General features: G+C 33.6%; 1 protein-coding gene across 1 annotated transcript; it reads left to right on the plus strand.

Annotated features, from left to right (window-relative positions):
- Window positions 1-496: 496 nt before the first annotated feature.
- LOC139869225 (uncharacterized) lies at window positions 497-1,204 on the plus strand. Its single transcript, XM_071857542.1, has one exon. It carries the CDS (start codon window positions 497-499, stop codon window positions 1,202-1,204), a length of 708 nt encoding a protein of 235 aa, XP_071713643.1.
- Window positions 1,205-13,788: the final 12,584 nt, after the last annotated feature.

A 13,788-nucleotide genomic window follows, 5' to 3' on the forward strand; every position in this document is an offset into this window, starting at 1 on the left:
GTAAACAAGAAAGCTGTGGAGAATGTAAAGGGTGCTAGTACAAGTAGAGTAGCAAGCAAGCATGTCAAGACTCAGAATGTATTTAATGCTTTTACTAACCTGGGAGAGGATATTGGTGAGACACCTCATACAGGGACAACAAAGTTGGTCCTTGTTGATGAGGAAAGTGATTTTGAGGAGGATCATGAAAGCTATAAATTACCGAGTAACCGTTCTGAGGGGGCAAGCACTCCCGGTCAAGAGGTTCCTGATGTATAGCTTCGCTACATGGAACATACGGGGTTTGAATGGCGCCCCAAAGCAAAAAGAGATTCTTGATATCGTTAATGGTAATAAACTATGCTTTTGTGCGATTTTAGAATCTCACGTTGATGTTAATAAGCTAAGCAAGGTGTGTGCTAATGTGTTTCGTAATTGGTCCTGGACATCAAACCAAATAAAGTGTGAGGGAGGTACTCGGATTATAATTGGATGGAACCCAAAGGTGATTAATGTTATGACAGTTGCAATGACAAACCAAGTTATTCATTGCTTTGTCAAAACAGTTGATAATTCTAGACATCTTTTCCTTTCGATTGTTTATGCGAAGAATTATTATATTCATCGACGTGCTCTTTGGAATGATTTGTGTATGCATAGGGGCTTTGTGGGTAATCATCCTTGGGTCATGATGGGGGACTTTAATGTGTCCCTAGAGCTAGATGATTCAACTATTGGGGGATCTCAAGTAACCATTGCTATGCGTGAATTTCATGAGTGTGTGGAGTATTTGTGTATGTCTGATATTAATCATTCGGGTCTTCACTTCACATGGAATCAAAGGCTGAACGCTTTGGATGGTATGCTTAAAAAGATTGATAGGATCATGGCAAATGATCATTTTTTGAACGATTTCATCAATTCTTATGCTATCTTCCAACCTTACACAATTTCAGATCATTGCCCGGCTATCCTCAAAATTCCTTTAAATAATAGCAGTGTCAACCGGCCTAAAAGTTTCAAATTTAGTAACTTCATCGTTTACAGAGAAGGGTTCGAGGATGTGGTGGTCAAGGGTTGGCGTAGGGTTCTCGTTGGCCATCGAATGTTTCAAGTAGTGAAAAAACTTAGATGGCTAAAAAGTCCCCTAAGGAAAATTATGTGGCATCATGGCAGTGTTCATAAACGAGTCATGAAGCTTAAAAGTGATCTTGAGGAAGCGTAACTTTTTCTAGATCGTAACCCGTTCTTACACGAAGCTCGTGATAATCACTGTAAGTTGTTGCGTGAATATACTGATGCTTTGTTGGAAGAGGAATATTTTTTGAAACAAAAAGCTAAAATCGAGTGGCTATGTGATGACCCGGAAATTTCTGACCAAATTTAAACTTAATCTTTGTATGAGTAACATTTTCAACACGATAAACAAAGTCTGTAAAACTGAATCTCAAAATTTTTGAACTATTTTCATATATTCAAATACCTTTCGGTTGTTCTCGACGATTCGCGAATAATTATATGTATATAGATACATATATATACTATAACTTGAAAACGTAACAATGTATTAATTTTTTTGATACCGTACATTAAACTTATTGGTTTAAATATTTATTTGAATATATAAGATAAGTTGGAATATTAATTGTATGAATAACTTACGACGTATATTTAAAACGTGTTTATGATTGTTGAAAATATATATTAACTTGGTCATAAAACGATTTGTTATTATATATATATATATATATATATATATATATATATATATATATATATATATATATATTAACAAATAGCGAGACAATGATTTATAGAAGTAAATGACCAAAACACTCTAAAGTTTAAGATATACTTTGAATGATATAGTTTATTGATAATTTAAGACTATATTTTGACAAAAGTACGAGTCACAAAACGTAAATTGCGAGTTTTCTAAGCGTACGAAAATGCGTTCGAGAAACCGGAACCGGGACATAAGTCGAGTGACAACGTACGAGTCATCGGAACGAAAATTACAAGTCAACTATGCACATGAATTTAATATAATATATAATTAATTATTTAAATTATATATATTATATATATTATATTTAATTATGTCGACAAACAAGAAAACAAAAAATATGTGAGCTGGATCTGACGGCCCTGCGATCGCATGAGAAATAGGCATAAAACCCATGCGATCGCATGGGCATCAGAATCAGGAATTATGGCTATAAATACCAGGTTTCTTGCGCATGTTTTTTTACACATATTACTCCTAAGTATTTATTTATTTATTATTATTATTATTATTATTATTATTATTATTATTATTATTATTATTATTATTATTATTATTATTGTTGTTGTTATTATATTATTAAGATTATTATTATTATTAATCTTAATATTTTTAGTAATATTATACATAAAATATTACGACGAGGTCATGAGCGTGTCACTTTCAAAACAAGCTTCAAACGGGATAGAACTAAGGAAATTATGGGTTATAGCTATGAAGGTTATGGGTAATGTTCATGGGTATTGTTCGCAAGTCAAACATAGTATTTATCATCTCTGTTGCGTCTACGTACTTTTCTGCAATATTGAATCTCAATATTGATACGTGAGCACTCATATCTTATCTTTTATATATTAATAGTGTATAAATGTCTAGTGCTCGAGTATATATTTATACATGCTTGTATGCTAAATTTCGTCGTTAAACAGTTTATAATGAATCACGAATTAAATACATATATTACTGGTAAAAGGTATATGATATACATGTTTTCGGAAAGCTGGCGAAAAATCAATAACTTTTCATTTAGAAATCGCGTAATTTCGATGAACGAATCAAAAGATATGGTCAACTGAATTATAATTGACGTTAATTGAAATTGCTTTTGAATCTGCAATTAATATTTAAACAACCTATTTATGAGATTGATAAAATACTACTAGCCAAGTAAATGAATCCTTATATAAGGCACGTCTCGTTTTGTTGAACAATTGTCAAAATTGACTTTTTGAAATGACTTTTGATAACTTTTGTATGTCGATCTCGAGCATTAGGATTGCGATACACTATAACCCAACCTAGTTTATTAGACATGTATTGACCAACATATGTTCTCTAGGTTGAGATCTACGGTTAATCTTGCATTCCGAGTTACGGTCACTTTTTGATGAATGACCTTATGTGCTGCTAAGGTGAGTTTCATTTGCTCCCTTTTTAATTGCTTTTGCAATCTATATTTTGGGGCTGAGAATACATGCACTTTATTTTAAACGCAATGGATACAAGTACATACTAAATTCTTGATAACGCCATTTTCATACATATATTTTGGGCGTTATCTTGTTCCATTTGCTGGTATTTTGAAGACTTTAATTAAGATATCGAGTTATTTGAGTTTAAAATGAAGAAAGTGTCAAGATATGGTTCGTTGGCTCATTATTGTTGATTTTATTGAAGATATAGCCAAAACGAAGTTAGAGTTGAAGATAAACGTGCCTCGGGTGAAAAAATCAGTTTCCATCGCTTCAGGATGAGGTTTATCGCGTTTTGGTCATCGTGATACGTGATAAAGTGCATTAGAACACGACATGGAAAAAAGGGCAAACTGACCAATCTGTCGTGTCTGAGGCTGTTATATCGCGTCCTGGCCCATCGCGTATCGCGATGGGTTGTCGCGGATCGCGACACGAGTCGGTTTCAGCTGTTTTCCCAGCTCCTATAAATAGACGAATTTTACCCCAATTTAGGGCATGCAGTTTTATTTACGAATTTTCTTTCACAGCAACATTAGTTACGAATTTCTTTGTCTTTCTTCATTATTTTTACAAGGGTTTAAGCTACAATATCATTCTTGGTTAGTTTTGATCTTAAATTTACTTTATTTGCTTTTAATTTTAATTAAGACAATGTTCATGTTTAATTGTTCTTTTTATTTATTTGTTATTTGCTTTACCATGAGTAGCTAAATATTTAGTATTCGCTTAGATGCATGAACCTAGGTGATGGATTGCGATCTTTTGGTTAACAACAATTAATTTAAAATTACACAATTTTATGTCTAGCTAAGATCCACCGTTATTAAAGCTTATTGATTGTTAGATCACGGAAGTTATTGATTAACTAACGACAGTTAAACTGATTAATAGCTTTTACTAGATTATTGAACGTGAATAATTTAGGAATACGTGAGATTTTATGAGGGACACCGATAATAAAATTAATCGTATAGTGGTTGAGCTTGAAATTAGTTGCAATAATTGTGAGCTTGTAAGGGACACCAAACCAACCTAAGTTAGATTATAATCTTGAGTAATATCATTGTGAATTGGTTAGTAATTCTAGGTTAACGACAGTTATACTTAGGTTGCTAGTCTTAAACTGTAGGAATCGACAGATAAATACAGTGTCACATCATTGTAATTGTTTACTTAACGAGTTTAACCGAGCAATCCTAGCCTAGGGAATTGTAGCTAAGTGGATACCTTTGTTTCTTATTGAGTTAAGTTTAATTTACTTTCGCGTTTAATCAGTTTTACAACAAAACTCCCATTTTAAATCTTAGAATAATTAATAGTTCAAGTTTTCAATTACCTGCTCTCTGTGGAACGAATTGGTCAAATACTTGTTTAATTACTACACGAACTGGTTATAGTTGCCTGTATTGTGTGATAATCGATAGGTATTTAACTAATAATTTAGAGTACGAAATTACACATCAACTTTTTGGCGCCGCTGCCGGGGAGCGGTGTAATTATTGGAAATTTGGTTAAGCTTTTGATTATTCGATCCTTTTGTGAGAAGCAATTCTTGCAAAATTTCCTTTTCTGTTATTTTTGTTTGATTTTACGCGCGGTTTTTGTAGTGACCCGAACTTTTCCATGTTTATATATATATTAAATGAAATTGTTATTTACATGATTAAGTGTTTCTAACATGCTAAGCAATCAAACTTGTTAAGACTTGATTAATTGAAATAGGTTTCATATAGACAATTGACCACCCAAGTTGACCGGTGATTCACGAACGTTAAAACTTGTAAAAACTATACGATGACATATATATGGTTAACATGATTTTATTATAAGTATGTATCTCATTAGGTATTTTAACAATGAGTTATATACATAAAAATGAGACTATTAATTTAAGAAACTCGAAAACGATATATATAACGATTATCGTTATAACAACGTCTTACTAGGTACATATGAATCATATTAAGATATTGACACACTTGGTTAATTATGTTAAATGATAAGTAAATATATTATTAAGTGTATTAACAATGAAATACATATGTAAAAATAAGACTACTAACTTAATGATTTCGAAACGAGACATATATGTAACGATTATCGTTGTAACGATATTTAACTGTATATATATCATACTAAGATATATTATATATCATAATATCATGATAATATTACAATTTAACATCTCATTTGTTATAATAAACAATGGGTTAACAACATTCAACAAGATCGTTAACCTAAAGGTTTCAAAACAACATTTACATGTAACGACTAACGATGACTTAACGACTCAGTTAAAATGTATATACATGTAGTGTTTTAATATGTATTCATACACTTTTGAAAGACTTCAAGACAGTTATCAAAATAATTTTACTTAACAAAAATGCTTACAATTACATCCTCGTTCAGTTTCATCAACAATTCTACTCGTATGCACCCGTATTCGTACTCGTACAATACACAGCTTTTAGATGTATGTACTATTGGTATATACACTCCAATGATCAGCTCTTAGCAGCCCATGTGAGTCACCTAACACATGTAGGAACCATCATTTGGCAACTAGCATGAAATATCTCATAAAATTACAAAAATATGAGTAATCATTCATGACTTATTTACATGAAAACAAAATTACATATCCTTTATATCTAATCCATACACCAACGATCAAAAACACCTACAAACACTTTCATTCTTCAATTTTCTTCATCTAATTGATCTCTCTCAAGTTCTATCTTCAAGTTCTAAGTGTTCTTCATAAATTCCAAAAGTTCTAGTTTCATAAAATCAAGAATACTTCCAAGATTGCAAGTTTACTTCCAAGTTTTCTAAATCCATTCCAAGTAATCATCCAGGATCAAGAAACCTTTGTTACTTACAGTTGGTTATCTTTATAATACAAGGTAATAATCATATTCAAACTTTAATTCAATTTCTATAACTATAACAATCTTATTTCGAGTGGAAATCTTACTTGAAATTGTTTTCGTGTCATGATTCTGCTTCAAGAACTTTCAAGCCATCCAAGGATCCTTTGAAGCTAGATCTATTTTTCTCATTTCCAGTAGGTTTATCCAAGGAACTTGAGGTAGTAATGATGTTCATAACATCATTTGATTCATACATATAAAGCTATCTTATTCGAAGGTTTAAACTTGTAATCACTAGAACATAGTTTAGTTAATTCTAAACTTGTTCACAAATAAAAGTTAATCCTTCTAACTACTTTTAAAATCAACTAAACACATGTTCTATATCTATATGATATTCTAACTTAATGATTTAAAACCTGAAAACACGAAAAACACCGTAAAACCGGATTTACGCCGTCGTAGTAACACCGCGGGCTGTTTTGGGTTAGTTAATTAAAAACTATGATAAACTTTGATTTAAAAGTTGTTATTCTGGGAAAATGATTTTTATTATTAAAATGAAACTATATCCAAAAATTATGGTTAAACTCAAAGTGGAAGTATGTTTTCTAAAATGGTCATCTAGACGTCGTTCTTTCGACTGAAATGACTACCTTTACAAAAATGACTTGTAACTTATTTTTCTGATTATAAACCTATACTTTTTCTGTTTAGATTCATAAAATAGAGTTCAATATGAAACCATAGCAATTTGATTCACTCAAAACGGATTTAAAATGAAGAAGTTATGGGTAAAACAAGATTGGATAATTTTTCTCATTTTAGCTACGTGAAAATTGGTAACAAATCTATTCCAACCATAACTTAATCAACTTGTATTGTATATTATGTAATCTTGAGATACCATAGACACGTATACAATGTTTCGACCTATCATGTCGACACATCTATATATATTTCGGAACAACCATAGACACTCTATATGTGAATGTTGGAGTTAGCTATACAGGGTTGAGGTTGATTCCAAAATATATATAGTTTGAGTTGTGATCAATACTGAGATACGTATACACTGGGTCGTGGATTGATTCAAGGTAATATTTATCGATTTATTTCTGTACATCTAACTGTGGACAACTAGTTGTAGGTTACTAACGAGGACAGCTGACTTAATAAACTTAAAACATCAAAATATATTAAAAGTGTTGTAAATATATTTTGAACATACTTTGATATATATGTATATATTGTTATAGGTTCGTGAATCAACCAGTGGCCAAGTCTTACTTCCCGACGAAGTAAAAATCTGTGAAAGTGAGTTATAGTCCCACTTTTAAAATCTAATATTTTTGGGATGAGAATACATGCAGGTTTTGTAAATGATTTACAAAATAGACACAAGTACGTGAAACTACATTCTATGGTTGAATTATCGAAATCGAATATGCCCCTTTTTATTAAGTCTGGTAATCTAAGAATGAGGGAACAGACACCCTAATTGACGCGAATCCTAAATATAGATCTATTGGGCCTAACAAACCCCATCCAAAGTACCGGATGCTTTAGTACTTCGAAATTATATCATATCCGAAGGGTGTCCCGGAATGATGGGGATATTCTTATATATGCATCTTGTTAATGTCGGTTACCAGGTGTTCAACATATGAATAATTTTTATGTCTATGTATGGGATGTGTATTGAAATATGAAATCTTGTGGTCTATTGTTACGATTTGATATATATAGGTTAAACCTATAACTCACCAACATTTTTGTTGACGTTTAAAACATGTTTATTCTCAGGTGAATACTAAGAGCTTCCGCTGTTGCATACTAAAATAAGGACAAGATTTGGAGTCCATGTTTGTATGATATTGTGTAAAAACTGCATTCAAGAAACTGATTTCGATGTAACATATTTGTATTGTAAACCATTATGTAATGGTCGTGTGTAAACAGGATATTTTAGATTATCATTATTTGATAATCTACGTAAAGCTTTTTAAACCTTTATTTATGAAATAAAGGTTATGGTTTGTTTTAAAAATGAATGCAGTCTTTGAAAAACGTCTCATATAGAGGTCAAAACCTCGAAACGAAATCAATTAATATGGAACGTTTTTAATCAATAAGAACGGGACATTTCAGTTGGTATCCGAGCGTTGGTCTTAGAGAACCAGAAAATTTGCATTAGTGTGTCTTATCGAGTTTGTTAGGATGCATTAATGAGTCTGGACTTCGACCGTGTTTTCTTTAAAAATGATTGCTTAACATTTTTGTTGGAAACTATATATTATTAACATGTATATATTATGTGATATATTAATCTCTTAACATGTTTGATATTGTGTGATAGATGTCTACCTCTAGCACAAATCCCATTGACTCACCTAATAATAACGAAGAGTCGAGTATATATTGGACTGATTCACAAGTTCCCGAAGAAGAATCGGAAGAAGAATCAGAACCGGAAGAAGAATCAGAACCGGAAGAGGAGGAACCGGAGGAGGAAATAGAACCGGTGGGGGAAATAATAAAACGGTTAAGTAAAAGAAAATCCTCAACCAACCGACCAAGGTTAATTATGGTCAATGGTGTTTCCGCCAAGGAAGTAAAATATTGGGAGGATTACCAATTCTCCGATGAATCGGATTCTGACGAGAATTCCGATGATGTTATAGAAAGTACCCCAACTGAATTTAAAAAGGCAAAAGAAAATAATAAGGGAAAGGGCATAAAAATAGAGAAATCTAATTCCAACCCCGATGAACTTTATATGTATCGTCAACCCCCGAAGCCCTTAAGTTGTAACAATGACCCGGGAACCTCTAAACCACCAGGTTTTTCTAAACCGTTGTGGAAAACGACAGCTCGTATTAGGGGAACATCATATATCCCTAGAAACTTGGCAAAACGAACCAAAACTGAAGAAGAAGAAACGAGTGAGTCGGAATAAGATAGCTGTATTCGTGTGGTGTAATATATGTAATATATTGTGCTTATACTTTATGATATATGTAAAAATTGCTTGTATTAATAAGTATTTTTTTTTTATGAATCTAACTCTTGTCTATTTTACAGTATAAAAACACAAAATGGATAGACAACCCAATATTTTAAGAGACCTACCCGGAGACATGATTGATGAAATCTTGTCTAGAGTCGGTCAGAATTCTTCGGCACAACTATTTACGGCGAAATCAGTTTGTAAGACATTCGAAGAACGTTCCAAGAATGTCTGGGTTTATAAGAGACTTTCGTTTGAAAGATGGGGGATATCACATTGGGAAACCCATAAGTTACGATGTGTTTACTTTGACGCATATATTGCGGGGAACTCAAATGCTATTTTACGCAACGGGTTAAGAAATTATTTTGATTCAATGTATCCGAATATAGGACTTCATGATTTAGAAAAAGCGGCTAACATGCAACATAAAGAAGCATGCTATGCTTACGGGTTAGTAATGTTCGCTTCTCACCAAAGTGAGAAAAAGAACATCGGGCTACAACTATTAAACAAAACGTTCCCACAAGTGACGGAGTCGGTAATTGGGATAAGAAATGAGGTTTTTAGGTTATTACGAGACTGTTGGTCATTACGTAACCCTCGTCCCTTTGACGACGTTACAACACGCTGTCTTATCAACGGACATAACGGTTATGTTCCACAAGACCAAGGATGAGAAGTAGTCCTAGTAAAAGCAGAATGCATGACTTGTTTCTGGACGTATGAATTACGTGTCTTTATTGCCTTTGCTGAACGACTTGTGTACTAGCTAGAATTATCTTCACAACTATCTTGTATCAAAGTTATTGTGTGTTATATTTCATGCTTTATGTAAAATAAGCGATATTGTAAGTTTGTAAAATATTGTATAAAAGTTTGAACGCGAAATATTATTATAATCAGTTTTTCATATAGAATTGTAGTAGTTGAATTGTATATTAGCTACTAAGTATGAACTTAACGGGTAGGTACTACCCGAATTTATACTTATAAAATGCTAATATGAAGAAAAAGCTTTTATAAATGAGTTCATATTATGCTACGAAATACTATTAACTACTCTTAATATTCTGTATGATTAACTTGTTCCATTTGACTATTTTGAAGGAAATGGCACCGACTACTCGACACACCGTGAATATGAATGAAGAGGAATTCCGTACTTTTCTAGCTTCAAACATAGCCGCAGTACAGGCTGCGCTACATACCAACAATAACCTTGGATCTAGCAGTACAGGAAATCGTGTAGGATGCACCTACAAAGAATTCACTGCCTGCAAACCTTTGGAATTTGATGGAACCGAAGGACCGATCGGATTGAAACGGTGGACCGAGAAGGTCGAATCGGTGTTTGCCATAAGTAAGTGTACTGAAGAGGACAAAGTGAAGTACGCTACGCATACCTTCACAGGTTCTGCGTTAACATGGTGGAATACCTATCTAGAGCAAGTGGGACAAGATGATGCGTACGCACTACCGTGGTCAGCATTCAAGCACTTGATGAACGAGAAGTACCGTCCCAGAATCGAGGTCAATAAGCTCAAGACAGAACTTAGAGGGTTACGAACCCAATGATTTGATATTACCACGTACGAAAGACGATTCACAGAATTGTGCCTATTGTGTCCGGGAGCGTTCGAAGATGAGGAAGAGAAGATCAACGCGTTTGTGAAAGGATTACCGGAAAGAATCCAAGAAGATATAAGTTCACATGAGCCCGCCTCCATACAACAGGCATGTAGAATGGCTCACAAACTAGTGAACCAGATTGAGGAAAGAATTAAAGAACAGACGGCTGAAGAGGCCAATATGAAGCAAGTCAAAAGAAAGTGGGAGGAAAACGGTGATAAGAATCACCAATACAACAACAACAACAACAATTACAATAATAATCGCAACAATTATCCCAACAATCACAACATCAATTGCAACTACAACAAACGGCCCAACAACAACAACAACAACAACAACAACAACAACAACAACAACAACAACTATAACAATCATCCCAACAACAATAACAACCGCAACAACAACAACAATCAGAAGCAGCTATGCCAAAGGTGTGAAAAGTATCACTCGGGGTTCTGCACCAAATTTTGAACAAGTGTAAAAGAAATGGTCATAGCGCGGCGAAGTGTGAGGTCTACGGACCAGGGCTTAACAGAACGAAAGGAACAAATGGTGTCGGAACGAGTAATGGCGGAGCAAGTTATACCAATGTAGTTTGTTATAAATGTGGAAAACCGGGCCACATTATTAGAAATTGCCCGAACCAGGAGAACACGAATGGACAAGGCCGCGGAAGAGTTTTCAATATTAATGCGGCAGAGGCACAGGAAGACCCGGAGCTTGTTACGGGTACGTTTCTTATTGACAATAAATCTGCCTACGTTTTATTTGATTCGGGTGCGGATAGAAGCTATATGAGTAGAGATTTTTGTGCTAAATTAAGTTGTCCATTGACGCCGTTGGATAGTAAATTTTTACTCGAATTAGCAAACGGTAAATTAATTTCAGCAGATAATATATGCTGGAATCGAGAAATTAAACTGGGTAGCGACATATTTAAGATTGATTTGATACTAGTAGAGTTAGGGAGTTTTGATGTAATAGTTGGCATGGACTGGCTGAAGAAGGTGAAGCAGAGATCGTATGTTATAAAAATGCAATTCGCATTGTACGAAAAGAAGGAGAACCCTTAATGGTGTACGGAGAAAAGGGCAACATGAAGCTACATCTTATTAGTAATTTGAAGGCACAAAAACTAATAAGAAAAGGTTGCTATGCTGTTCTAGCACACGTCGAGAAAGTACAAACTGAAGAAAAGAGCATCAATGATATTCCCGTCGCAAAAGAATTTCCCGATGTATTTCCGAAAGAATTACCGGGACTACCTCCACATCGATCTGTTGAATTTCAAATAGATCTTGTACCAGGAACTGCATCAATAGCTCGTGCTCCTTATAGACTCGCACCCAGCGAGATGAAAGAACTGCAAAGCCAACTGCAAGAACTATTAGAACGTGGTTTCATTCGACCAAGCACATCACCATGGGGAGCTCCTGTTTTGTTTGTCAAGAAGAAGGATGGTACATTTAGGTTGTGTATTGACTACAGAGAGTTGAACAAACTTACCATCAAAAACCGTTATCCACTGCCGAGAATTGATGACTTATTTGATCAACTACAAGGCTCGTCGGTTTATTCGAAGATCGATTTACGTTCTGGATATCATCAAATGCGAGTAAAGGAGGATGATATTCCAAAAACTGCTTTTAGGACGCGTTATGGTCATTACGAGTTTATGGTTATGCCGTTTGGATTGACTAACGCACCAGCTGAAATGTCCCGTTCTTATTGATTAAAAACGTTCCATATTAATTGATTTCGTTGCGAGGTTTGGACCTCTATATGAGACGTTTTTCAAAGACTGCATTCATTTTTAAAACAAACCATAACCTTTATTTCATAGATAAAGGTTTTAAAAAGCTTTACGTAGATTATCAAATAATGATAATCTAAAATATCCTGTTTACACACGACCATTACATAATGGTTTACAATACAAATATGTTACAACAAAATAAGTTTCTTGAATGCAGTTTTTACATAATATCATACAAGTATGGACTCCAAATCTCGTCCTTATTTAAGTATGCGACAGCGGAAGCTCTTAATAATCACCTGAGAATAAACATGCTTAAAACGTCAACAAAAATGTTGGTGAGTTATAGGTTTAACCTATATATATCAAATCATAATAATAGACCACAAGATTTCATATTTCAATACACATCCCATACATAGAGATAAAAATCATTCATATGGTGAACACCTGGTAATCGACATTAACAAGATGAATATATAAGAATATCCCCATCATTCCGGGACACCCTTCAGATATGATATAAATTTCGAAGTACTAAAGCATCCGGTACTTTGGATGGGGTTTGTTAGGCCCAATAGATCTATCTTTAGGATTCGCGTCAATTAGGGTGTCTGTTCCCTAATTCTTAGATTACCAGACTTAATAAAAAGGGGCATATTCGATTTTGATAATTCAACCATAGAATGTAGTTTCATGTACTTGTGTCTATTTTGTAAATCATTTATAAAACCTGCATGTATTCTCATCCCAAAAATATTAGATTTTAAAAGTGGGACTATAACTCACTTTCACAGATTTTTACTTCGTCGGGAAGTAAGACTTGACCACGGGTTGATTCACGAACCTATAACAATATATACATATATATCAAAGTATGTTCAAAATATATTTACAACACTTTTAATATATTTTGATGTTTTAAGTTTATTAAGTCAGCTGTCCTCGTTAGTAACCTACAACTAGTTGTCCACAGTTAGATGTACAGAAATAAATCGATAAATATTATCTTGAATCAATCCACGACCCAGTGTATACGTATCTCAGTATTGATCACAACTCAAACTATATATATTTTGGAATCAACCTCAACCCTGTATAGCTAACTCCAACATTCACATATAGAGTGTCTATGGTTGTTCCGAAATATATATAGATGTGTCGACATGATAGGTCGAAACATTGTATACGTGTCTATGGTATCTCAAGATTACATAATATACAATACAAGTTGATTAAGTTATGGTTGGAATAGATTTATTACCAATTTT

The sequence above is a fragment of the Rutidosis leptorrhynchoides genome, chromosome 9 (genome assembly GCF_046630445.1).
Source record: "Rutidosis leptorrhynchoides isolate AG116_Rl617_1_P2 chromosome 9, CSIRO_AGI_Rlap_v1, whole genome shotgun sequence".
Classification (NCBI taxonomy): domain Eukaryota; kingdom Viridiplantae; phylum Streptophyta; class Magnoliopsida; order Asterales; family Asteraceae; genus Rutidosis; species Rutidosis leptorrhynchoides.

Bases quoted from the DNA above. Each gene is read 5' to 3' on its own strand.
- LOC139869225 (XM_071857542.1), top strand. From the start codon at position 497: ATGACAGTTGCAATGACAAACCAAGTTATTCATTGCTTTGTCAAAACA.